This window comes from Seriola aureovittata, chromosome 3, assembly GCF_021018895.1.
Source record: "Seriola aureovittata isolate HTS-2021-v1 ecotype China chromosome 3, ASM2101889v1, whole genome shotgun sequence".
In the NCBI taxonomy this organism is placed as follows: domain Eukaryota; kingdom Metazoa; phylum Chordata; class Actinopteri; order Carangiformes; family Carangidae; genus Seriola; species Seriola aureovittata.
Genome location: NC_079366.1, coordinates 15178664 through 15206111, shown reverse-complemented (window position 1 = coordinate 15206111; position 27448 = coordinate 15178664). Strand labels below are relative to the sequence as shown.

At 40.6% G+C, this 27448-nt stretch overlaps 5 protein-coding genes across 22 annotated transcripts in view; 2 read left to right on the top strand and 3 right to left on the bottom strand.

The window, feature by feature from the left end:
* Nucleotides 1-540: 540 nt before the first annotated feature.
* LOC130166936 (HMG box-containing protein 4-like) lies at nt 541-5237 on the bottom strand. 6 transcript variants are annotated; one of them, XM_056372796.1, is made up of 9 exons: nt 5115-5237; nt 4796-4843; nt 4407-4442; nt 3604-3732; nt 3085-3124; nt 2560-2675; nt 1845-2189; nt 955-1077; nt 541-825 (listed from the first exon to the last, which is right to left on the bottom strand). In XM_056372796.1, the coding sequence occupies exons 1-9, from the start codon at nt 5220-5222 to the stop codon at nt 781-783; spliced, it is 990 nt and encodes a 329-aa protein (XP_056228771.1). In that variant the 5' UTR covers nt 5223-5237; the 3' UTR covers nt 541-780. The 6 variants fall into 6 exon arrangements, with proteins under 6 accessions (XP_056228771.1, XP_056228774.1, XP_056228772.1 ...); XM_056372799.1 differs by having other exon boundaries at nt 5068-5182; XM_056372797.1 differs by lacking the exon at nt 4407-4442.
* A 1901-nt stretch (nt 5238-7138) lies between these two features.
* LOC130166938 (heme oxygenase-like) lies at nt 7139-10602 on the top strand. Its single transcript, XM_056372802.1, has 6 exons — nt 7139-7296; nt 7462-7516; nt 7944-8055; nt 8191-8406; nt 9688-9960; nt 10106-10602. Exons 2-6 carry the CDS (start codon nt 7467-7469, stop codon nt 10292-10294), a joined length of 840 nt encoding a protein of 279 aa, XP_056228777.1. The 5' UTR covers nt 7139-7296; nt 7462-7466; the 3' UTR covers nt 10295-10602.
* Nucleotides 10603-11435: 833 nt separating this feature from the next.
* On the bottom strand, nt 11436-15006 carry rnf11a (ring finger protein 11a). The gene is made up of 3 exons (XM_056368317.1): nt 14571-15006; nt 13477-13649; nt 11436-13190 (listed from the first exon to the last, which is right to left on the bottom strand). The coding sequence occupies exons 1-3, from the start codon at nt 14667-14669 to the stop codon at nt 13019-13021; spliced, it is 444 nt and encodes a 147-aa protein (XP_056224292.1). The 5' UTR covers nt 14670-15006; the 3' UTR covers nt 11436-13018.
* A 730-nt stretch (nt 15007-15736) lies between these two features.
* LOC130163921 (putative uncharacterized protein DDB_G0294196) lies at nt 15737-18237 on the top strand. The gene is made up of 4 exons (XM_056368318.1): nt 15737-16184; nt 17056-17229; nt 17313-17462; nt 17549-18237. Exons 1-4 carry the CDS (start codon nt 16182-16184, stop codon nt 17612-17614), a joined length of 393 nt encoding a protein of 130 aa, XP_056224293.1. The 5' UTR covers nt 15737-16181; the 3' UTR covers nt 17615-18237.
* A 555-nt stretch (nt 18238-18792) lies between these two features.
* nfixa (nuclear factor I/Xa) overlaps nt 18793-27448 on the bottom strand; it is a 112958-nt gene continuing 104302 nt past the window's right edge. For 12 of the 13 annotated variants that reach the window (XM_056368299.1, XM_056368275.1, XM_056368264.1 and 9 more), the window contains 2 exons: nt 26977-27065; nt 18793-23764 (listed from right to left, as the gene is read on the bottom strand). In XM_056368299.1, coding sequence (XP_056224274.1) covers nt 23750-23764; nt 26977-27065 — 104 coding nt within the window. In that variant the 3' untranslated portion in view covers nt 18793-23749. The remainder of the gene's footprint in view (nt 23765-26976; nt 27066-27448) is intronic. The other variant, XM_056368307.1, reaches the window with a different exon arrangement.

The following is a 27448-nucleotide window of genomic DNA, read 5'->3' as shown; positions in this document are numbered from 1 at the left end:
TTAATTCGAGCAATTACAGGCAGATAACAAACCTCATTATAAAATTTGCCTTACTGTTACACTTCACAAGTAATGATTTACAGTACGAACCAGAGGTGAATTAGCAATCAATCAATCATCAAACCACATGGAACTGACCAGTGTCTTTCAGCATATATTAAGGCTGATACCAGTTAAGTGGTTAAGGTGCAGTGTTATAGATTTGGACAAAAAAGCAACTACACCTTGAGCTCATGGTGAGAAAATAAATTCACTGGTACAAGGATTACAATAAGCCATTAACTGTTTGAAAACATTGAATCATACATGGTTGTCCTTGGCTTATTGGAAGAGCTTGTCAATGTGACGATCACACATGTGGCTAGTGGCTTCTGCATCTCGACTGTCTGCTGTTAATGCGCAGTCAAATGTGTCATCAGCCAGGATGCACGTATCATAGGTGCTGTGGAAATGATATTCACATTATATTTAAGTAGAAAGCTAAGAGAATGTTTATTAGTGAAGCACTGGTACCAATTCAAATGAAGAACAGTTGCATACTTTAGTGTTTAAATATTTATTTTAATTAACCAACCAATAAACTGATATATTCAAGTAAACTTACATACTTGCAATTAGCACAAAAATAAAAGTGCAAACAAATATTCAAAAAATATATTATTGAAATATTATTTTCAAACAAAAATATATTTGACTTATCTATATGTAAACTAACCTAAAGTGTCTTTTGGCATATCAGAACATGCTGTGTATATCCAGTGGGTTCTTCATCATCATCACTCACAGCCCAGGCATCACATAAGAAATGTTTTCCAGAGTGGAGGCCTTAAAAAAAACAACAAAAAAACAAAACAACTTTCCTACTTAACGTGGCAGAAAAATCTTGTCACTGGTGCATATGTACAACTTGTGGACAAAATGTTGTGTCTGTGTGCAAGTGCCAGTGTCTCTCACCAGTGTGTGTTCTGTGCAGCTCCTGAGCTCTGGTATCTGTGCAGTGAGGCAGATCAGAGGAGCCAGGGCACACAGCAGAGAGTCCAAAAGCAGAGACAAGCTGCTGGACATGGATACCATTTTCTGCAGAGACACACAGAGACGCCAAAGATTCTTTAATGCAGTCAATATGGTGCATGTTCTCCAGAGGCTAAATGAAACACACCCCTCCTGATCCTGTACTCAGCTAGGCTTTGGACAGAAGGACGTAGCAAAAACACATGACAAATCACAACAACTACAACAACAAATCACACAAACACATCAAAATGTCTTTCCACTACTTTTCCCCAAAATACTTTTTCTACAAAATCAGTGTTGTTCCATTTTTAAATCTAAGCGAAAAACAACTCTGAATATATTCACATCCTACAGTTACATGAATATTGTAATATAAACAACATATTTCTGTAGTTTCCTCATCTTTCTTCCATAAGCATCAATATGTAAAAACAGTTCAACACATTCTTTGATTTTTATATTTATATATTTTTTGACTACACATAATAAATTCACTCAAACTATTTTAAAAAGCCTGAGTAAAGAGCAGATTACTACACTTGGTGGGAGGAACAATGTCTGATCAACCCAAAATAAACATTTTCAGAAGCTGTTCACTGTTTGTTGTGATTTCATTTGGCTTTTATTTGTACTGTATGAAAACTAAGTGCAAAAGAAAACAAGATCAAGTGAAAGAAGAGGTCGGTAAAGATGAAAACCATGTAGTACTGTGGGTTCATGAAGCAACACTTGGGGTTACATCATGATTTGAAAAGATTCAAAGTATGTCCATCCCATTATGAAGGCAAAGCAATACAAAATTTTGTTTTATCTTAACTGAATGTACTCACATCTGTCTCCTGAAGATGGTGTCCAATCAGGGACAAGGATTCCCCCAGGAGGTGTAGGTGAGCTGCAGCACTGACAGGATCCCTATCAGAGCAGCCGGGACAATCGGATGTGGATCTGAGAGTGTCCCAGGCTGAACCAGTGGGACTGCACATGGAATCAAAGGGACTACAGGTGTCAGTCATGGGGCTTGATACTGCTGGATTAACTTCAGCAGATTTTAACGGACAAAGCCTGTGGGTTACTGAAGTGACAGGAGGGCTGAAAGGTCTGGTAATGGTACAGTCTGCTATGTTGTGCTGGTCATCTAGATATACTGAGTACTCCAGCAGGGAGCTTGGACTTGCCTGGGAGAAACACAAAGGTAAAAAAAAATGATGAGTAGTGGTGAAAATAGAGAACATACTTGGAGGAAGTTTCAATGCGACTCAATGCTGCTCTCTGCTGTGCAACATGAATGCAACAGGTTGTCGTGAATATCCTGGGAGACAGTTTACACATTAGTCCTGAGACTAGAAAGGAAAACGTGAAATCACAGGCAGCTCTATGAATCCTTATCGATGAAGAGTTCTAACAGGTGAGGGTTTGTATTTTTGGGTAAAGTTTTAACAAACAAAGTTTTGTCAAGGCCTCTTTGATTATCACATTTTTATTGATTTTCTTACAATTTAAAAATATATTTACTCCCATGTTCTTACGTCATGTCCGTTCTCTCACCTCTTCCCCTCCTCCACCTCTCTCTCCCCATCTGTCGTGTGACATACAGACTGGATAGGCAGACAGGAAGCCCGAGGACTCTGCTGCATTAAGTTCAGGCTCAGTTCCTCTATTACCTGCACTTAAGGAGATCATTGTGAGACAATAGAAAGTTGTCCTTTATCTAGCTTTTTATAGCTTCATTTTTTTTTTTTTGGTATAATTCACAAGATAAGACAAAACCTGACATGAAGATCTAGTTATTTTATCTGCAGGTTATGCATAACATTACATTCATTGTGATAAAACATTTTGCTGCAATGTGTCATGTATTCATAACTGTTTGACATTATTTTCCCATTATAAATGTCCTCATCTGATGAAATGTCCCCTTTCTGCACCATTAGACACTGTAGTCATATGATTACTCTTAGCTGTTTTTAATAACACACACACACACACACACACACACACACACACACACACACACACACACACACACACACACACACACACACACACACACACTAAAAGTTTATTCCTTACCAAGCTGTTGTCTCATTTTGCTGAGTGAGCATTTTGGTTCCTGAAAAAGTTAATTAATGACTGATTACATTTGAAGTAATTCACAATACAAAACTAATGTTTTGCCTACATCAGCAATGGTAACATGCTAAAGTCATTGTAATAGTGTTTTAAAAAACATTTATGCCATAACAAAATCTCAGAGAGCAAAAATCAGTGCAAAGAATTATTCACACCACTGCAATGAACTTTGACTTTTACAGTTTTATAGATAGCGGATGAAACAGCGTGTACCAATCTGCAGAGTATGAGCTCACACACAGCCATAAACTTGCAAAATGCTGCCACAAAGCAGCACAGTTCAGATTTGAAACGTCTGCAGAAAAGGAGTGAAACAACTCTGCTACTGCAACAGAACATGTTACAATATCAATGCCACTGCATCAATAAGGTAGACTGTGTGTGTATTAAGATTTGATTCATTCACCCCTCCTCTCAGCTCGGTGGCGACATTCAGTTGCAGCTGAAAGATAATTTCACCTTGGTGCCACATTCCTCAACATCCAACGCTGGTTCCTCCAGGCCCCCCACATCCATCCAAAAGTATCTGTCAGACCTTTTCTTCTCTCTCAAGTTGCATCCACTCACTAGGCCTGTTTCACCATCCATCTATACAGCCAGCAGAGAGAGGGAGAGGGATTCAGAAACCAGCAATATTGAGAATAACATAGAAGGAAAGAATGAGCTCCAGATGAGACTAAGTGGAGCTGCAGTGATACGCTGATTAGCTGAAATAGTTGCACACCTAAATAAAAATAATTCATTTAAAGTGTAAGTCCAATATTTTATATTATTTTGATGCTATGTGTAATCATATTTAAATATATGTTGTTGACATTTAGGCCAAAAATGAGAGCTAACAAAATGTATTCTGCTAAAAAGGTGTATGATTTTTAACTTGACCTGTTTGCCGAAAGTATGATACTATGCCAGTGACAAATCATTACCTGTCAATTTCACCTGACTTTACAATCTGATTGTGGTTTGTCATTGCAAGCAAAAATGACAGGATACAGATAAAGGTGCAGTGATGCCAGATTAGATGGGTGTGTGCAGCAGCCTCTCTTTAATTGGGCAGATAGCTATCATTAGGGCAACTTCCACCTAGGAAAGATTTGGTTATGTTCCTGAGGTTTTCAAACTGTGAGAGAGACTTGCAGTGGGTTGCAGAGGGAGAGACATGAGGCAAAGATACTGTGTGAGGTGAAAGTGAAAGATAGCTTGGCTCAATTATCAACAGGATCAACGACACACAGCCAATGGAGGCAATAAGTCCCACTAACCCTCAGTGCCTGATGGCCACAGTTTGAGTCAATGCGCTGTCAAATCCAAACACAGAGACACGATGTATATAAGTTTAGATTCAGTGTGACTTGCACCTTCCAGTGGTGTCATGATTTCTGTCCATAAATGCACGTAGAAATCATAGAAAATAACATGCTTCATAACTTGCCTGAGAATCATCAGGTTTTTAAGTTTTCTTCAGTATCTAAATAATCCAGTGATTATTAACTTGTACAGCCGGAGACTCACTGCAAACAATAACTGATTATAGCGTATTGATTTTCCAAAAAGTAAACAAATATACGACGACTGGACGGTTTATAGACACAGACTGAGCTTTTTCTCAGTCAAATGTCTGGCAACACTGGCTAAGTGCTTGGTAACTTACTGCTTTAACTTTTACTGGAGTGAACTCGGGACTTGGAACATCTTTTATCTAAAACAAATGAAAACAAAGGATGTGGGTTGAGAGCAAGCTGTTCGTGCCGCCATATTCAGGTTCAAAGTTTTGTCGTCGACGTTTTCAGGTTTCAGCTGTTACGGCCACAGTCATCAACAGTGCGACAGAGACTTCCGTAAAATTCAAGAAACATTTCGTGCAGGGTTTATCAGTCGACTGAACAACGAACGAAATTGTAGACAACAACTTGTGATAAAAACCTCAAACCGGGCCATCTTTTTTCGCCGGTAGCCTCGGGTAAACTCACGGTAGATTCAACTTCATGTCGGTCACGTAGCTGAACAGTGTGTAGGAGAAATTGCTGATTCACGGTTAGCACTTCGCTCCCCCCGCTCCCTGCTTCCTGCTGAGTCATGTTAGACTGGAGCCAGCGGTACCTAATTGGATGCGTAGCTGCAGCTGGCTGAGCAGATTCACGTGTGTGAGCTCTGCAGCTCTAGGTGACACAATTTTCAAATAACATAACTTCTGAATTTGTGTTTTTGATCTTTACATATTATGCTTATGCATTCAAATGAATGCCTTTACTCTGTGACCAAAGTATGCATGTCCTCATACTTTTGTACCTTATTTCTAGTTTTGAGTGATATTCTAGTCAAATCAGTTTTTATCTACCCAAGAAATTACAAATCACAAAATTGACTATTATGGTTTTTACAATGATTGCAGGATATAGCACCCCCAATCATTAGACCTTTGACATTATTGTCTTTCTTGTTTGAACATGACATGCACCTGTTCTCAAAGGGAGATCCTTAATGAAATGGTTTTCATAAGAAATTTGACTTGCCTGCTCATAGCTCTGTCCTCAACCCCATCAACCACCTTTGGGATAAATTTCAGGAACCTCTTATCAACCCAACATCATTTCACTGATGCTCCCATGGCTGAATGGGAGCAAATCTCTGCAACCAGATTCCAAAATCTTGTTGAGAGTCAATATATTAATGCTCATGGTTTTGGGATGAGATGATTGCACAGGGGTGTAATGTTCAGGTGCCCACGTACTTTCACTCATGTAATATAAGTTCTCTTACAGCAGTACTAAATTGCAGGTAGTCATTACGATGCTGTTCAGCATGTCACAGTCACATAAAACTGTTAGATTAAACGTCCAGACAGTGAAGTACACTACGTGATTTCAGGGTCATTTCCAGGCCTTTATTTTGTCTCGCCTTCACTATTGTAACTCCTCCTCCATATTCACATTAGCAAAACATCCCTTGTTGCTTACAAGTGGCCCGAAATATTGCCACTAAGATTTTGAACTGGCTTCAAATCAAATTCAGAATTCAATTCAAAGTCGGCTTTAGAACTAAAGGAAACTGTCCTTTTTTTGTTGCTCCTTAAATTTAAAAATCCCTCCCTTTGGATTGAAGATCTGTGGACAGTTTTAAAAAGCAGCTCAAGATTCACTCGTTCAGATTTGTGTAATTTTCTAAACTGTATCTATTTTTATTTATATATAGCCTATTTTATGGTGTTTTTACTCTTAGTCAATCTATATTTCATGCCTGTTGCCTCATTTTATTTTATTGTGAAGCACTTAGTGGTATTCTTCTTGAAAGTTGCTACATAAATACTCTTCTCTTACTTCAAAAAGATTATAGATGCTTTTTTTTTTTTTTTTTTTTAAATATAAATCTGAGCTGTCTGTGTAATTGTTCTGTCACTGAGTAATTTGTATCATCTCTGGATAGATAAAACAAGTATGGGCAAAATTATAGGAAAGCAGCATATTTGATCACATCCTTTAGCCTCCACAGCTTGACATTACACTGCCCATACCAGTTCCTGCATACTTTCTATGTGTTCCCTCATGCTCTACTGAAACTTTCTTTTATCATATGAATGTTGACAGCCTTATCAGTAAACTAGTAATGTGCTTAAGCTTGTTTCTTAGGAACTGAAAATGTTTTTCTCGATACAATCATTTGATTGTTCTCTATGGTTAGTCACTGTTTCAACACCTCCTCCCTCTCCAGCTTCAAAAAACTCACACCGTCATGTTTAGAGCCAGCTCCTCCTCTCCTCTGCTTCAACTTTGGAATTCCACTACTGCACTGTCATGTTTAGCCCTCCTCCCTCTAGTTTATTGAGGGTATGACTAAAACCTCCTTACTCATGCTAAGTCCCCTTTAGTCCCTCCCTCAGCGCTTTTCCAAGCTCTGGTCAGAATTGCTGCATCATGTTAACTCTCAGTCCCTCCTACCATTTTTGCTGAAGATGCCAGATCATGTTTAGCTGAGGTTTGTTACAGTTCCTGTTTTCATTCTGCTGGAGGGAGGAGACAAAGGGAGGACCGTATAAAAGGGAGAAGACTGTACCATAGACACACAAAGCCGAGCACAAACTGTACTGGACATCCAGGGAGGAAACAGTGAATTACTGTGGACATAGACCAAACCTAACGGACTTCATCCTAACTGGTGAGTAAAACACAATATTTACATTGCTGTTTTTTGTCACTTAGAATGTTATAACATCATGTTGATGTTTCTTACCTCTTGAATCACTGTATTGTGTTGATAATTATGCTAGAAGATGGTGTTTTGTTTATAAATCTATATTTCTGTCATTTAAATTTTTTTCAGACACAATGGAGACAGAGAAGCAGACTCAGACAACAGCAGAACAGATGACAGACAGGTAAGAATGACCTGCTGTGATTTACTGTCTCCAAAATCCTCTTTCCATTAACTCAATCACATTTCACCAGGAGATAAATACTCATCTGTGACATGGTCCTAGAATCGATAGTGTTAAACAACATGTCTTGCACTAGATTTCGTTAACCATGTTTGCATTAGTGCTGCAGCATCCAAATGTAGGTCTCTAGTGTGTGCAGACTTTCTGTTTGTGCATGTGGAGTTTTATCAGCTGCACGTTGCCTACATTAGATAAACATCTAGGTGCACTGATTCATACAGTGTAATTACATAATGTAACTGTACTTTGTACCCTTCACTGTACTATAATAGCTGTATTGAATCATTACTGTGGTCAGAAAGTACCTATTTTCAATACATTAAAAGTTGAGCTTTCTGTACTGATTGCAATTCATTTCCTCCTGCAGGGATCTGTCTGAACAAATCAAAAAGGTGACTAAAGAGAGTCACATAAGGGCAGAAAAAACAGAACTGATGATGAGCTTCCAGAAGGGACAAGTCACCCTCACACAGTATAAGGTAACACATTGCAATAAAAGCTCAAAAGTTTAGATTATTTTTACTTTTTACCTTTAGCTCTGGGAGTCAGTCTAGGGGATACTGGGGTCCAGTGGCTATTGGTGTGACACCACCTCTCCTCTTTTTCCTCTTCAGCTCCTCCTCTGCTCACTGCACGAGATCTACCAGGCCTTGGAGGAACAGATGGACAGGAACTCAGACCACCCGAGTGTCGCACCCATTTACTTCCCCACTGAACTGGCAAGGCTGGAGTCCATCGAGAAGGACCTGGAATTCTTCTACGGCCAGGACTGGAGAGAGAAGATTGTCGTCCCCGCAGCCACTAAAAGATACTCCCACAGACTCAGACAGGTACACTACCGGTCAAAAGTTTTAGAACACCAAACTTTTTCCAGTTTTTTACTGAAAATTATTCAGTTTTTTGTGTCATTGCACTCTGAAATGAAAGCATAGAACAAATAAGCAATTTGAGTTGAAAAAGAAATCATGGAATCAATTTATAGACCAAAATGTATTCTAAACTTTTGACTCATCAAAGTAGCCACCTTTGGCAGATATAACAGCTGAACACACTCGTGGCATTCTTTCTACAATAGAAATCAAATATTCTTCAGAAAGTTCTTCCCAAGTCCGTTGCAGAAGTTCCCATAAATGTGTGGCACTTGTAAGTTGCTTGGCTTTCACTCTTCTGTCCAGTTCATACCAAACCAGCTCGATGGGGTTTAAGTCTGGAGACTGTGCTGGCCACTCCATGTTTTCAAGCTTACCATCTTGTTCTTTTTTCCTGAGGTAGTTTTGGCATAGCTTGGACTTGTGTTTTGGGTCATTATCTTGCTGTAGGATGAATCTCTGACCAACTAGGCGCATACCAAAGGGTATTGCATGGCGCTGCAGAATGCTGTGGTAGCCGTATTGGTTCAGGGTGCCGCTCACTCTATACAAGTCACCGACCCTGGATCCAGCAAAACAGCCCCAGACCATCACACTTCCTCCGCCATGTTTGACAGTCGATGTTACACACTGTGTAACCATCCTCTCGCCTACTCGACGGCGTACAAAGATCCTGCGTGATGAACTGAAGATTTAAAATTTTGATTCATCAGTCCATAATACCTTTTTCCGGTCTTCAGTAGTCCAATGGCGGTGTAGCAACACAATTCTTTCTGCAGTACAATACTTGTCACCTGATGCTCATGAGGGTCTGATACCACAGTGTGTTCCAACACTGCTTTTATGCAGACAGAGGGGGTTGAATGTAATCAAGAAAAGTTGGTACACTTGTAGGAATTAGTAGCACCAGCTTTCAAGGCTGATTCAACCTTCATTGCTGCAGAACAGCTTTAAATTGTTCACCCACCTCGTGTTCCCTGAAGCGGGTATAATTCTGAAATGTACATTATTTTTCAGTTTTGGGTAACCTCTGGCTGTTCAGTACTTACCTTTGTACCATTTCAAGCGATTCATTGGACTTGCACGACTTGAATTTCAATAAATAACTGGAAAAATTAGGGTGTTCTAAAACTTTTGATACAGATAACAGATACTTGTTTCATTTATATTTAAACGCACCTCTGTTTGTCTGCTAGGTGATGCGGAAATAACACAATTTCATGCCGGATTTTTTTTTTCCAGATTGGTAAGGAAAACCCTGAATTTCTGGTTGCCCACGCTTACACCCGTTACCTGGGTGACCTGTCAGGAGGGCAGGTCCTGGGTCGAATCGCCCAGAAGTCCATGGGGCTCAAGAGCAACGAGGGTTTGTCGTTCTTCGCCTTCCCTGGAGTCTCCAGCCCCAACCTGTTCAAACAGCTCTACCGCAGCCGGATGAACAGCGTGGAGCTGACGGAGGAGGAGAGGAACGGCGTGCTGGAGGAGGCCGTCAGAGCCTTCGAGTTTAACATTCAGGTGAGGAGGAGTGATGACAGAGCGAGAAACCTGAAAGCAGAAACTTCACTTTAAGGACATCTTTACCTTACGAGTTAACCTCTTCCCTTCCAATTGTTTATGAAGTAACAAGTAGCTGATGCACATTCTTGCCTTTGTTTTTCAGGTCTTTGATGACTTACAGAAGCTGGTGAGTGTCACTGAAAACCAGCTGCAGAATACTTCAACATATTCCAAACAAGTAAAGACACTTCATATCCCTGGAACCATTGTCAACACTTCTCCACTGCTCAGGATGGTCCTGGGACTCTTTGTGGCTCTGGCTACTGTCAGTATGGGAATCTACGCCTTTTAGAGACGAAACACAACAGTAAATACTATATATTGGACTGATGCTGTGAAGACTTTAAGATCTATGCTTTTGTACTGTAAGACAATTAAAAAGCCTTATCTGATCATAGGAAGATTTTAACAAAATACTGACTAATATTTTTGTAATTAATCTGAGAACCACATTCATACGTACATTCAGTGTAATGGCTTTTTAATTCTACAATTATCTCTGTAAAACTGAAACAAAACATACATTAAAATGTGAAATATGTGCGCTTTTAATACTGTAAATGTGTTATTTTTATAATAAAATATTTTGTTGAAAGAAAATACTCTTTCTCTTGTGGTTTTGTGAGGTGTTTTTCTGTGCTTAAGTTGGCACTGTTCATGCAAGCTATTTTCATGTAATGAGTATGACACTGCTGATGTTCACAGTCCAGCTGGTTGACATTTCCACTAATGTTTTGGCATCTGACCATGTGCCTGCTGTTCATCTGGCCTTTGGACTTGGATTGCATAATCAATGAACACAATTGCTGGTAAACTACTACACGCAGTTATTTTTTCCCTGTTTTTATCAGGCAAGCACCTTCAGAAATGAGCACTGGTGCTAATGATTATTATTATTGGTTAATTTCTTAATTACCCCTTCTATCAATCTTTTGTTTTTTTGTTTGATAAAAAGAGACAATCAATAATCAAAATCCAATATATGTTTATGTTCTGTCAGTCCACTCGCTGAGAAATTGTTTCACCTGAAACAGAAAAAGAGAAATATGTGATGGTGCCAGGGAGCAACTTTTGTCAATATTTGTAAAGACTTGCACTTTATTCCCCATGGACTCAACTACTACACTATCCAGGACTGAACTATAAACTAAATAGTCTCTGTCAATTTTTCATGTTTCCCACCGAACAGGGAGTTGGTACAAACAAGTCGTTGGGAACGATAAATCACCATCATCATTTCATTGAACAAATATGGAAACTAGAGTCATTAAACAGTGTTCCAGCTGTTGTATGATTCAATCTTGTCACAGCCAATTTATGCTTGTGTAATACAAGTTAAAAAGGAACTATGACTTACCCAAATGAAAACAAAAGCATGCTATTGCGCCACACAGCTTGTATGTGAATTTAAGAATCAGCACCTCATACGCTAGTAAAATTTGGTATCCACTTTTATTGTGTTTTCAGGATTTTCGTAAAACCTGTGCACTGGTGGCACACATTATAAATTAAAGCACAAAATGATTGTTAACAGCAGCCAGAGAAAACGTTTGGCTTCATCCTAGGCCTATTTGACAGCGACACAAATCAGTACAATGCTGGTATCTGTCTCCCTCTAGAGGATGACAATGAGAAAAACAAAAGTTATGTCAGAAATGACTGTACTTCACTGGAATTGGCTCACCCCAACCTTTAAAGGCACAGCAGCCCGAGTAAAACAGAAACATCCTCTTCTTGTCACTTATACTGTCCAAATCTTTAAGAGCTGAAATAATGCTTTACAATCAAGATACATTCCTTTCTACTGCTGTAGCTTCTGACTCACCATTTAACTTGTGCTATACATTATGAAGTCAGTATCAGAGAGTACATGTCTAATACAAAAATATCAGAAATTTGTTTGACCAGACCCAGAAGCTCTGGAAATGCTAAGAAGGCCATCAACACAAAACAAAATCCATCAGCTTCAAAATAGAAAAAGAGAGGTAACTACAACACGGTTTACAACGGACAGGGTTAATTCACAATGCTACCTCAATGTGTCCCCCCCCCCACACACACACCCCTATGAAATCTATAAGCTACAGAGTGCTAGATGAGGGTTATCCAAAGGTGCTTAAGAGGGACTGCACAGCATATCTCGTCTTTGTAAATGTCAGTGACAGTAAACACTGAAAAGGACACACTCAGGACTGATTTTTTAAAACAAAACAAAGACCACAAACCTGAGGCAAAGCAAAGGAGAGGATCCATAATGTAGAAAGGCAAAAAAACAGATCCACATCTACAAAAGCAGCTTCAAAGCAAAAACGTTACAGACAACAAACCCTAGTCACATAACATAGACTCAATCTTCCGATATCTTCAAAAGCTGTATGATGATGATTCTCATGAATGATCTTGGGACCTCTTAGCATATCTCTGTTCATTAAAATGTAGTTATTAATTATAATGTAGTTAACGTTATTTTTCTGTGTGTTGATGATTGCAATTCAATAGAGGCCTGTGTTTTTGTGACATTCAAGGCCATGAGTTCATTTGAAAAACACAGTAACTTCCATGTTTTCACTGTCTGACAGTTAATGCTGTGTACTTGACCAAGACAAATTTCCTGCATTTTCTCCTTTGATATAACATATTGCACATTATGCCTTAAAAGGGGAAGTAAATGACATTTGTGACATACATTTAATTGCCATAAAAATCAACAAATTAAAGTTGACTGTCAGTCATACAAAAGTGAAATTACTTTGCAGTAATATTTTGCTACTTGTTCAGCTTTTTGTATTCTTCATCTAGCTTGATTTGGCACACTGTCCTACTTTTTAAAGGCAAATAGTCAGACCTAAGCAATGTACTGTAGGACACAGTTTTCAAAATGTGACTGCACCCTAAAACACCCTCAACACGTCTGCATGATGCCACATCATCTTGGCTACCTGTCTGAACAGCTAGGACAGATTTGGTTAAAAAAAGGTGCATTAACTTTTAGGCAGGAGCCACCACCTGGGGCTGCTCAGTTGGTTTCGTAGGTTGACAGCAAGGCTGCATCTACCGGCTCCATGCAGGAGGGGCAGGTGAAGGAGCGCATCAACCAGGGGTCAATGCAATCCACATGGTAGATGTGAAGACAGGGCAAGAACCGAATGGGATCGCCGTACTCAAAATCCATCATGCAGATCACACACCTGTTGAAAATAGTATCTCATAATCATTCTTATTCATCTTCAAACCTGAAGAAAATTAGCTTCTGTCAGATTAATCACTTTTACAGATTTTCAAACAGAAAATAGTTAAAGTTAAACGTTAAAAATGAACATATCTCCACTAACAAACAGCAAGTATAACTAATATTTTTGTGTCAGAATAGTTTCATAAATCATTATTTTTATAACAATAAATTAAGCAAATAATTATAATACAATACAAAAATAAAACAAATTATGTGATGGGTTTTGTTTGTACAAGACTCACTCTTTAACTTTCTTGTCAGAGGGGTCGGAGCCCGGGTCGAAGATGCCTCTGGGCAGGTGGTGGATGAGACCGATGCGCTGGGCAATGCGGATTTGCTCCTCCTCAGTCAGCTGGCTGGCCAAACGACTCTCACCTGGGGTGGGATGGTATACCGGCACTGGTTGGGTGCGCTCCTGGAAAAAAAGGAGCAGAGGAGAGATTGTGTCATTTATGATGCAAATTCTCTTAGAAGGGGGATTTTACATATACAGGAGAACATGGAGTCCTACAACAGATTGTCTGGCCCCCACAGGTCAGTGTGGGATTACATGAAGAGACAGAAGACATTTAAACAGCTTAAATGCACAGAAAAAACTTAGGTTGCTTGGAACAACCTACCTGCCATTTACCTTGAAAAACTGTGCACAAGTGTAAGTAAGAATACTGGTGCTATTTTAAATACAGTGGGTGTCACACCAAAAATGTATATAATTTAGGTTTTTCTTGTGTTTACATCACTTTTTTGAAGTTATTTGATAAGTAAAAACTATTCTTGGCATGATTTTTGAAAACATCCTAACTTTCACTTTTGCAGTGCTGTATGTGAATGTTCCTTTTGCATTAGAGGCTGACAGATACTAGATTTCTGACATTGATATTAATATTGATATTTGTCAAACTGATCATGTCAGTTTGGTGAGTAAAGTAATTTGGAGGACACCACAATGCTCCTGTGCTTTTGTCAACACTAGGAGAATGGCCAACTTGGTAGTGATGGATGATATAAACACACTGTTGTTTAGTCTTGGTATTGTCTGGGATTTTGGTTGTCAGAATATTTTAAGATGTATTTTATTTGATGACTGCATTACACTTGGTTAGGTCCAGTTTTCTTACTGTGCAGCACCGTGGGACAATGTTTTCCTAACATAGCTAATAAATTTTTTCTTGACCCATGTTTACACACTTCATGTTGCTCTACAGTATCCAGTTGCCAAATATAATACTCCCCATCACTGATTAGTAGATTTTATGGTAATGGCTTATTAAAATTAATGAGGTGACATGCTCTTAAATCCCCGGAGTGTTTTTAACTTGAGCCCCGGACTGCTCACCTGGTAGGGCGGCGGAGGCTCTCCGGGCAGACTGCCCCCCTCGGACTCGTTCAGCAGCGACAGGTCATCCGCACCTTGCGAAAACAGACAGTTCCCCATTGAACTGAGGCCACCATGAGAGGGTCCGCTTCTTTCCGAGGCCGAGAGACACTCAGCAAAGTGTCAACTCGAGCTAAGCTAACGAGCGGCTGTCTGAACGATTTGGCTTGACGTTAGCTTAGCAAGCTGTTAGCTGATAGTTTGTTGACATGCCGTGAAGAGCTGGACGGAGAAGAGTCGGGAGAAGCGACGTCGCTCACTCGTCCAATGCTAGAGTTACACGGTTGTTGGTACAATATCCGATGACATAGATTTGAACTGTAACAATGAAGAGATTTGTGTTTTGGCTTCTTGTTTTTACAAGGAAAAACACAGACCGGAAATACCGTCATCAGGAAAATTGTATATTCTCAGACGTTCAAAATAAAAGCGGAGACTTTTAAAATGTAAAAGTTGTTTTTAAGTACTAATGAGTGCCCTCAGGGGGAATATGACTGCCGAAAAGATTGAGTCAAAAGATCATTTGTTTTATAACTGTATACAGTTAAACATTTTGGGAGGATGTTTATTACTTAATATTAAGTTTGAGATAAAGCATGGGTTAAGACAGGGATTTAACATATAATGCAGTTTTTGTCTCTTGGAAACCAAATTCAACGTTTGTGATGCTGATAGTTTTAATCTGAAGTATTGTAACTGGATGTACTAAAAGTTGCAGTAAAGAGAAAGTTTCAGCAGCCTCCACAGTCTGAAACACAAAATCCCCTTAGATACGATTTCCATTTAATGACATGCTTTGAGACCAATCTGTTCAGCTTGTTCTGAGTCTCCACTAATTGTTGTTATAATTATGTTCTTTTGTATGACAGGGTAACCCATTAAAGATCTACTGTTAAGATCTGTATAGCTTTTACACGAAAGTTTGGATGGGCTACATCTCCGATGTAAGGCATGCCATCATATAACTTCGCAAATGTATATAAATCAGCTGATAAGACTTGATCGCTGGAACTGTTCCTCTCAGACTACATGAATAAATAAATTGAAAACATGGACCCATAGTTAAAATACACCGGAAGAGGAAAGAAATACAAGACAATAGCTTTCATTGTCGATCTGTCAAATATTTAGACAGTCAAGGCTTAACATGCAAATTACTTCTGGTTTTCGTGTTACTAAAATCATTAGAGGGGATCAGGCATTTCACGCCATGCCCTGCAGGAATGCATGGTTTACAGCCAGTGGAGAGAAGCTGCATGGATATATACATCAATACCTAGCAGCCACCGTGGCCGTGATCTCGTGAGATCACCGTTGTCTTCCGCGGGGGTGTCTCTTCCTGCGCCAGACACACATGGACATATAATATGACCGAATATTGCTATTGCGTGTGTGATTAACGGGGGCGGGTCACACAGCACGTGGGTGGTTACTTGTAGCTTAACGTGCGAATACATTTACTGTTATCCTTTCGGTGGGCATACATTTTCTGTTTTGGGCCGATCTGTCTGTGATCCGTCCTACACCATTTCCGTTGTTTTTGCCTGAAGAGAGACTTGAAAGGGCTGAGAGATGGTAAGAGGAAGAGACGACTCATACCTTACAATACAAATACAAAACACAAAACAAAGTTATGGTGACGTGTTTGATATAGTTCATTGTATTTTATTTGTGTCATACTTAAGATAGTTAGATTGTTAATTCCTGCAGTGGTGGACTGAGTCTGTCAAATTCTGTGTTGAAGTTGACAAAGTCATTTCCCACATAGCAAATATTATTTGGCCCGGATCCAGCCCGGAGCCTACATAAAATCTGGGCCATATCCGCACAACGGACCTTGGCCGGCGTCTTTTGGCACAACGGGCCAATACCGGCGCGTATCCGTTTTTTCAATCTGGGCCAGAACAGGCCCATATCTGTACTGAATCTGACCTAAATGATCTGTACTGGATCTGGCCCAGATCCATATTGGATGGATTGAGATCCATATTTGATCTGGTCCAGACTTGAGTTTGATCGGGGGACGTCTGGTCCAGGTCTATTGGATCCAGTACGGCTCATTGTGTATGCATTTGACTTGAATATGGATTTGATAATTAGTCAATATTACTACTGAATCAAAGGGTAGTAGCATACATTTCAAGTTTCTTCACATATACATTATGAGGAAATTAAATTTCTTGTTTTCTGAAGCCACTAATACTCAGATGATTATTATTAATAGTTTTTCCTGAAATATTACAGAGGATGACTACTGTATCTCCAGTGATAGCAATGGCCCTGAGTACTAAATACTTATTTGGTTTAGAATATGGACACAACCTCAGTATCATATATCAGTTTTCCAGAAAGATTTGCTGTCAGACCGAGGCTAGGGGAAAGGTGCCTAACTTGGATACAAGGGAGGGATTTGTGTATTCTCTAATGTCACTCTTCATACATTTAGGACACAGCTCCAACACCACCACCACCACCACCACCATCATCACTGCCGCTGCCAGGAAACCTGGCTCAAAAAAAACATCCTAAACCACAGCCTCAGTTTGCTGCAATACCTTTTACCGGGCACTCTCCCACCCTGGAGTCAAATCCCTCACCAGAGGCTCTCCATGATGCTCAGGTAAGTGTCTCCTCCACCATTTAATGTTAATGTTGTTGTGAGACCCTTAAAAGATCTTATTGTGAAACCCTTTCCATATTCAGGGTGAAGAAAATCCACCACTCTTCCAAGTGCAAAATGGACCCCTTTCTACACCATCAGAAGAACAGGAAGACAATGATTCTGACACAAAAGAGAAACACATTCCAGTGCAGGAAACTAACCCGGCACCACAGGCACTTCATGGCACACTGGTAGATTGTCTTTAAGTAGATATGTTCTTTTTTTATTTCCTTAGCATATAAAACATAAAAAACAACTTTTGATTTTCTTATTCTAGATGACAGAGCAGCAAGATGAACAAGCCACTCAGATGGAGCCAGCCGAAGAGGACCAACAGGCCTGAAGCACTTTAGTTACGTGAAAACAAAGATCTACATTTAAGAGTACTTGAAAAAAGCTGATCTCAATTTAACTTGAAGCACTTCTACATGGTATAAGTGAGATAGCACAATGCTTTATGTTCTGGCCAAAGATGTTTGAATGTTATTTCAGCCTTCAATCATCATCATCCTCATCACTTGCAGCTGAATTGAAATTCATATTTATATATATATACATGCATATATTCATACTTTATAGTGTCTTTGAGAAACTTTGAACTGAAATGAGCTTCAAGATGGATATTTTAGTGACACAAAATATGAAGACTAAGTAAAAGCACTTTGAGTGTACATAGTACTCTATTTATTATTTAAAGGTAAACTTGACAGATTTTAGACAAAAAGGTTTGACTGAAAAACATGTGATGTAATTTATTTCTGGCTCATGTGCTACAAACCTGTGGTGTGAAGTTTGAAAGGAAAGGACATGTATCAGGCAGGGATATTGGGTGAACTAAGGTAATTGTTGGATTAAGTGTTTTGGAACTTGACCTGCACAGGATTTCTGCAGTCTCAAATTAAAGCGTTTTTAATCTGTCTTTCATGAAATCCCCAATTAAAGTCTAACATGTTCACAATGACAACACTAACATGCTGATCTGTATTCCATGCTAACAAGCGCAGCTGAGGCTGATGGGAATGTCACTATTTTTTGCAGGTACCTGGTCATAAACTAAAGGTACTGGGTAAATATACATTTTAACCTGAGTTGATTTTTTACAATTCATCCTGTAGGGACCAGGATTCTTTGTCCCAAATTTAAGCAATCCATTCAATAGTTATTGAGACATTTCATTCAAAACTGAATGCTATCAATTGAGCAAGCCATAACCTGCTGGTGGTGCTAAATGAAAAGTAAGTGGATAACCAAAGTCAACAGAATTTGGCCCATGGATATTTAAACAAGGTTTTATGGTGATCCATCCAGTAGTTGTTCAGATATTTGAATCTGGATCAAAAGTGTGATTGAATATCCCTGGATCGCATTTACAGTTATATCAAGACAACTAAACTGGCATTTGCCTATTAGCATGCTTATGCCTGCTATATCATGATTATTGCAGGACAGCATGCAGCTCCAGAGTTTATTCTTTATTTAAGCATCAGTCTATAGAAAGAAAGACATGGCACAGCAAGATGGTACAGTCAAGAACATCCTTTTTTATTCAATCAGGTGCTGCTCTTCTCAAACTGTGTTTTTCTTCTTATGGAAAAGAAACTGTAATTAACACATGCATTTCACCTAGAGCTCTGGGGGTGTTCTCACAAAGAAGTGGTGCTGCACTGAGGGTGTAGACAGAGGCGTAGAAGAGCTGGGAGTCAGGGGGCCTAGGGTGCTGCCTATTACACCAATAACCATACACGCTTAAGAAGATAAAGAACAAAATAAACAACAGAACAAAGACACGGAGCAGTCCAGCATGAGGTGGTCAGAGGAGAAAAATGGAGGGACTTCCTTGAATCCTCAAAAATCTGAGAGATCAGGTTCATGCTGGCCTTTTCAACTATCTGGTTGGTTTGTTGTAGATGGCTAATACTGCTGAGAGTTTCGCTGTGTGAAACCCGCCGTGAACAATAATACTTCACTTTAAAAGATTGGTTTGAATGGATGTGGGGATATGTCCTGGAAATGCAACGCCCCCTCTTTCAGCCTCATGCAGGACAAGTCCGGTTATAAGGTGCTTGTAGCTTTCATTTACAGTCCAAGGCATCCTCAAGGGAGCCTAAACGACAGCATACCCTGATAGCAAATATTAAAAGAAATCCAAATTAAAAGGAAACAAAAAGTGGGGAATAAAACAAAGCCAAAAAATAAATAGCTAAAACAAAAGAGCAAACTCTTAGTTTGCTCTTTTGAACTCTAGTCCAAGCAGCCCCTTTCCAACATCCCAAAGCAATTCATCCAGCCCTCTCGACCCCATTAATCTTCTCTGTAAACCTCTTCAACCCCAAACCCCTGAACCCCTGTCGTCCCTTCCTAACCCACCCAAGGACACCCCCAAAAGCCCGTCAGCGTAATTTGTTCACTTACATTAGCTGTTGAATGGAGAAGCTGAAGAAGATGGGTATGGTAATACAATGTGAAGCATACAGACAAGAATAACATGTGAGCTAACTGCATTCTGCTCAGACAAAAGTTTTTCGGCAATATTTTTTTTTTTCGCCCTCCCAACAGCGGAGAGGGCAGAGGAGAGAGAGAGAGAGAGCGAGAGAGTGTGTGAGAGACGGAGAGAGAGAGAGAGAGAGAGAGAGAGAGAGAGAGAGAGAGAGAGAGAGAGACGGAGAGTGACAGACACACAGTTACAGACTACTCCAGTGTCTAAGAGAAAACAGACAGTGGAGACAGAGGGGAAGAAAAAAAGCAAGAGCTGAACGAGAACAAGTTTTTTTGCCTTTTCAAAAAATTTTTTTTTTGTCATCATTTATCAATAAAAAGTAAAGAACTAATTCACACCAGTTTCCTTTTGTACTATATATATATATATATACGGCTTTTGAAAAGGAAGAGAGGATATAGGGGAGGTACAATGGAGGGGATTCATTTTCAGCCGGAGAATAAAGTTGTCCCTGAGCGCTGAATAGGCGACGACCTTTCTTTTCCCTCCTTGCAGCACTCAGGGGCAACCTGCTACCTCAAGCCATTTCGAAAAAAAGGGCGATCTGGATTACAAAATGGAGTCTGTGAACAAAAGGCACTTTTAAGGGACAACCTTTAACTGCTGGGAAACTATACACTACAGCACAAGCACTATAAGAGTCATTTACAGAGGAGGGGGTGGAACAGGGGAGAGGCTCACTTTGCTGCCTGTTTCATACATGGGTCAGACCTCATATTTTTGCCCGATTTTAAGCTGCTTTTTGCCCCTTTTTCTGTTGTTTCTGTTATCTGCACAGGAGACAGGAGGTCTTAACTTAAACACTCTTTCCACTTCAACTCAGGTGTCTCAACACAACCTGCTGAGCTCTATCCAGCTCTAGATTCAGAAAAATATTAAGATGATCATGGGAATAAAAAGATTTGTGGATGTGAAGCATCTCCCACAGCACAGGGAACTTGTCATGTATTTATGCCAATGTGGGTGATAGAAATGAATTAAACTGGGAGGGTTTTTTTTGTTTGTTTTTGCTGGTGAGTTTCAGGCAGTGCATGGGTAAGTTATCTGAAGAGTTTCTTAGGCTTGACAGTATAGGTTTTTTTTTTTTTCTAAAGGTTGAACCAAAATGCCTTTTGTGTCACAACCTTAAGGAATAGGAACCTCTCCCCCCACTCAATACAAATAGAAGAAGAATACAAATAGAGAGAGGAATAATGCTGTTTCCTAAATGGTCTGTTATTTTTGTTCATTACCATTCATTTATAATAGTTCTGAATGTACTTTATAGTGTTAAAGCACCAGTTTTCATCTGATGATAGAGAATTTTTTTCTGAAGTTGTGTAGATTTTTTTCCTTCAGCCCTCCCACATTTTTATAAACAAATGATTATACATAAAACATTAAAAAAGAGACAAAAGGAAATAAAAACAAATACCCCCAACTTACAAAGACTAGGATTTTTCATGGCCCTCGAGTTTAGAGTCCTGGAGCTTATGGACTTGAAACAAATACATTTTTTTTCTCTTTTCTCTTAGCTTTCTTAAAAATCTCTAACAGACAAACACAATGATCTACCCAATGCATTGCACGTGGCTCAATCGACACATATTTTTCAATAATAATACTTTCCATCAAAAAACAAACACTTTTTTTTCTTCAAACCTACTGTCGATTTTTGACATGTTCGTCTAGGTATTGTAATGCTGCGCTGCAGATGGCGATGGCGTGTGTCGTTTGATTCGTACTGGTAACAGTAAGGAGATGTTACTGAAACAGGTTGTGTGGGGGGTGGGGTGGGGGTGGGGGGGGTGAGAGTTCAGAAAATAACTAGACTGCCAACAAGCTCATGTAGTAAAAGTTAAAAAGGAGCATATATCATAAATATATATGTATAAGATCTCTCTCTCTGTCTTTACAAAAAAAAGTTTGCAGTCCTCTATAAAGATCTGTCCTAGGCCAATGGTTTCCACATGCACCAACGCTACCATTCCCTGTAGCTTAGCTTATATGTGGGAAGAGAACCTGAAGTCAAGTTTATTACTAATTGCATGAAGGGAATACAGAGGCACTTTCATATATTGTTATAGTCTTGATATATGGTTTTAGTACATAGAGCTAATGTTACTAGAGAGGCTGAGAACAGGGTCTCAGCCCTGTTTACTATCCCTGCAAAATAGAACCAACAGCTAGGCAGTCCAGTTATTTTGTGAGGTCGGCTTTTGTTGGATTGTGTCATGATGAAAATAATACCAATAGCAATTTCAATGTGAACATTTACATAGAAAAAATACCTCAAATTAAAAAGACAAATCTTAAGTGAATGAAAAACCATTAACAAAGGCAGTTTGGAGAACCAAATATAAAGGCTTCCCTTTATTAGTTTATGTCAGGTTGTTGGTGGTGTTAGTGTAAATTTTTATGTGTGTGTGTGTGTGTGTGTGTGTATGTGTGTATTCCTCTGGGTTTTCCTGTGACTGGACTAAGGGATACAGGGTGAAGCAATGCAAGGGATGCATGTGATGAGCTGTTATACTGTGCTGTCTGTACGTGAGAGAGATTTGAGAAACTGCTCTTACTGTTTCGTTGAAATCTGTTTCGCTGAAATTCAAGCATGATTCTTAACGTATTACTGCAAACTAAAGAAAAAATGTTATGACATGCAAGAGAAGGTTAAAACAATCCAAGTGAGACAAAACCAAAACCAAATCCGGCAAAAAAAAAAAAAGAAAAAAAAAAAATCGCAAGAAAACGCCTACAAACAAAATGAAAACTAATAATATGAAGCTGATGCTGATGCATTCCTGTAAATTAAAATCCATGTCTATGAATAATAACAAGATGATATTGTGAGTGGTTGTGTGACATACTATCCTGGTATGTACTGTATGCAAAGCGTACATGTACGTGTTTGTGTGTGAGCATGTGCATATGTGTGCTGCTGCATGTTTCAGGGCCGAGACTTGAACGTCAGCGCAGCCACATTCCTGCAGTGGCAGCCAGCCTCGATTCACTTCTCTAATCGCTCATCTGACCATCGATGTGCAATACTGTTCATCCCTTATTAAAAATTAATAGTGCATAGGTGAGGGGACGAAAGAGCACATGTAGAGTTAGTGTTATGACTGTCTGTCGTGTGTTCACTCGCTCGCACTCGCCTCATGGCTATCACTTCTCCCACAGCAGGACGCCCTGATACTTTGACAGGTAAACAAAGACCAGCCACTTAGTGCATATATGTCACACCATCGGATGGTGTCACCATGATTGGCCAATCAGAAATGAAAGAGGCTCAGGGCTGAGCGAATGAAGCGGCAGAGTGTGGAGACACACAGGCGTGTGGCTGTGGTTTTTCAGTCTGGACCCTGAGCAGCACTGAGCGCTAGGTGAGGTGAGATGAGGTGAGGTGAGATGAGGTGGGGTGGGAGGGGATGTGGGCTGGGTGGAACCATGGACCTGGAGGAGAGGCGGGTGGAGAAATACATAGATATGGAGGCGTGCAGTCTGGGTGGAAATCTTTTCAACTCGCACATCCGACTTCATCGTTTACCACTATTTGTTCTTTTTGGATCTCCCAGCCAATGCATGGAGTTTCATTGTGGAGACAACAAAATGAAAAAAAAACATTAAAAAAAGAAACAACAAATGTATAATTGGTCATTTGTCAGGTTACCATATTGCGTTTCCTTTCTGACATTTCGTGGTGTGTGTGAGACAGTTCCTCATCTTCCTCTTCCTCCTCCTTGCATTCTGAGTCTGTCCACTCATTGAAGCCTCCTGGATAAAGGGGGACGAACGTTCCTGTTCAAATTGTGTTGGATTGGGAGTCCTCTTGGGGGCAGGGTGGGTTTTTTCGGGTTCTGTAGTAGTACTTTGAATAGTGTTGGCGAGAGAGAAAGACCTTTTTAGTGTCAGCAGTCTGTTCTTAATCAGCAGTGATGTGTTTGTTTTTCAAATTTCCAATTTTCATGACACAATTTTAGCTGTTGATTCAGAGAGGCCTTGTCAGAGGAACCAGGACTGTGGAGGAGAAGAGAAAAGAAAATGAGTCTTTAAACAACATCAGCAGATTTACATTTAGAGTCACTCTTGATTCTAATCAGTCTTGAGCTGCAGTTACGCAAGTTATTGTTATGAATGAAAGAAGTGGTGTCACATAACAGAATGTGAAAAAGTATAAAGTATGAACACAGATCAGCATCTTACAGTTAACTTTGAAGCGGTAGAATGGTATAAATCACTGACTCCTAACACTGGGGTAAGAACCTCCACAAGAGTTCATCTATAGTGATAAATAAAACAGGAACCAAAGAAAAAACCTGCTGCTACACAAAATGTTGTTTCCCTCTTATCTTTTTACTGAATTACTGGATAATTTCACCTCTTCAGGTGTCTAAAAAAAAAAAAAAAAAAAAAAAATGACTCAAAATATATGCAAGCAGTAACAAGGAGTCACAAGCAGACATTGATTAGTTTTAAGGGAACACAGGCATAACCAGTCGGGAACCACTAGGTGGCCACCTACTACTCCTTTTCTCTCTCTCACTTCTGTACTTGCTGAGCTCAGCTGTCCCATACAGTGTCGAAAAAGTTATTACCTCAACTTCACCACTTGCTGTTTTTAGGAGGGCTGACTCTGGCTTTTTACTCATTAAAAACACTTGTGTTATTTCAGCTACAAACAGCATTAGGGTAGCAGTTTTTGTATCCGTCTGAATGGCTTTCCAGTGAGCAAACACCAGACTGTAACTGCTCTGTCACGCGCTACCAGTTTACATGTAAGGCGATCCTCCTAATATGTCTCTGCTCTGTGGGCCCGAGTGGTCTCAGGCTACACTGTAAAGCTATTGAGGGCAGCTACTCCAGGGATCCAGTTTCTCAGTTTGATAAGAGGGCAGAGTGGAGGCTTTGGCACAAGCTGAGCTGTTCTGGCTGCCTCTGACATTCCACAGGCCTCGGACCAGGGAGAGCAGCGAATCACCCCATCTTTAACAGCAAACTCTCTGTTGTGCCCCCATTCTAGCAAACGGAGAGAAAGCTTTAACCCCCCTCAACCTCCATCTATCCTCCACCACCTCTGCCTCCCTCCTTCCTATCCATGATTCTTTCATGTTTGTAGATAGCTCCTCCTCCTGGCTCCAACTTCCCTTAACCCGCTTCTCTTTTCCTCTCCCTCTCTTACTCCAGCTCTCCCAATGTAATCCTTGGCAGTGGAAAGTGACCCCCCCCCCTCTCTAACCCCCCTTCAAGTACAAGTTCAACTGCCTATGACATCATGTCTGGTTGCTGCGGGCAACCAGACAGCCGGGACGTGACTGTGGAGTGCAGCGAGCTTCAACTAACTCCCTCTCTCTTTTTTCCCTCCCTTTCTCTCGGTCCCTCTTACTTTTTTCATACATGCTCCCCTATCTCCCTCGCTCTTGCTCCTGCATAGCTGAGGTCTCACCACCAGAGAGCTCCTCAGTCCATCTTTTCTCTGCTTCTTGCGCTGACAGCAGTGGGAAGACTCTCTCCCTCTGTCTTGGCTAGTTGGCTAGCAGGCGGCGAGGCGGGCTGGCAGGGCCATCGTCTGAACCTCTCCATATGCCAGAGAACAGCAGGATAGGCAGAGACCTCTGTTACTCACTCTGGCTGAGACTGTTACTGACCTACTAGGCTCAGCTAACTGGGAGCAGTTGATACCAGTGCCCAGATTCTCGCTATGCGTGCTGTAAACCCGGCAGAAATGTTCAAAGAGGACATTTTTCAATAACGTTTGATAAGCAATAGAAAGGAGATAATAAGCGTTCTGAACAGATGTAAGCTGTTGTAAAAGCCCTGTTGTTTTTTAGGAGAGAAAATGAGGGGCAAGAGTTTTGGCACAGAGTTGAAGTGTATGTGTATGTGTGTGTGCGCGTGTGTGTGCCTAGGCGCTCACACACATTTGGATGGTGTGTGGATGTCCCCTCGGTGCCAGGGCTACATCTGTGGGAGAGTGGTGCAGGTGGGGAGCTTGAAAATACTAGAGGGAGCAGCAGGAGGAGCGAGGGAGAGAAAGGGAGAGAGGGTGGGCTGCTGATGCATGAGGGAAGGGAAAGGGGGGTGGGGGGGCAGCCGAGCAGAGCTGGGCCAAGGAGGAATGCAGATTGTTTCCATGTGTGGGGAGGACAGGAGAGCCGAGTTGGCTGCAGGCAGGTGCGGTTAGCCCCTAATGAGAAAAGTTGTGTTGGTGATGGAGGAGGCCCAAGACACTGCAGCCCAGTGGCAGAGCGCAGCCAAAGCTGAAACCACAATGTAGTGCACTACTGGCCTCACACGCTGCACTAATACACACTGTGGGGCCTTGCAGAGATAAATCAACACTGCTGGAGCTGAAACTAACTGGCACTGCTTACATTCACTGTAGGGAAACTACTGTGGTGCAAAAACTGTAAACCAATACTGAAACTATAGGCCTTGATACATGGGCAACACTTTGAGTCAATGTAGGTGGGCAAGTTTGCAAACAAATGATCGACAATACCTGTATATTACATACTTTCTACCCCAGACCATTATAATATCCCCCTGCAAGCCCTTCCCCTTTTTCGACGGCAGTGTGTAACACGTGGACAAGTACGACTAAAGTTGTTTAGCATAAAGGAAGAGGCTTTCAAACTGGTATCAGCTTATAAAAGTCTTTTGAAATAGTCTGGCAACACAATCCCAACTCAAGGTCTACTTACCAGCATTTTCCTGAAATTTCAGCTGCATCTTATCTTCATCAATAGCTACTCAGATTGAGTATCAACAGAACTGTCTCCACGAAAACTGTCCAAATTTCATCTGCTGAGTTGAGACTGTGTTGTCAAAATACCAAAGTCCTGATTTAGCAAACAGATGTAGGTAACAGCTATGGATGGCTACACATGTCATCTCAACTTTTAGAGTAGTAAAATATTCATACAGTTGATCATCACTGGTGCCATGGGCTGAATCACTGATTGTAGCATGTTGCCAATGCAGAGCCATTGTCTGAGTATTGCCTCTGTATCACGGCCTTCACTCTGAATGACATGCTTGTCCCTTCAAACTCGAAAGATGCCTGCATTAACAGTTGGCTGGGAAGTCGCTTCTACGTACAGCACTGAGCAGTCACGCTTACAGCAAGTAATGAGGGAAAAGGAAGAAAAGACATAAAAACACAGGAGGAGGAGGAGGAGGAGGAGGTGAATGGGTGGATGTCAATTAAATGAGGGAGGTTGGTGGGGTACCTGAGTCTGCTGGGGGATATTCAGAAAGTTGTCCCGTGTTCCGATGCCGACAAACCGGTTGGGAGCTGTGGAGCCTGGCGTGGAGTATGCTATAAAGAGAGAGACAAGTGTGTACATGCTTTTACACACACACATACACACTGAGCTTATAGTAGAGTTTGATGCTCTCATCATCATCTATATATTTTAGTATAATATTAACTCACTACAGGACTACGCATCACTGTCAAATCAATTATTGGGGAAAGACAGTAAGGGTCAGGGATACTGATGCCCTATTAGTCACATGGGTGATTTGTTCATGTTGCGGGTAGGTTCTTTGTTATATTCCTTCACTGAACCATTTAATCTGTGGTTAACAAGGGGATGTGCAGTCTGAAATGATTAGTGCTAACATGAAGAAGCTACTTCCCGCAAACATGGCTGCACTGTTAGTCACAGACGCTCCTCAGCAACCCCTGGCCTCAGAATA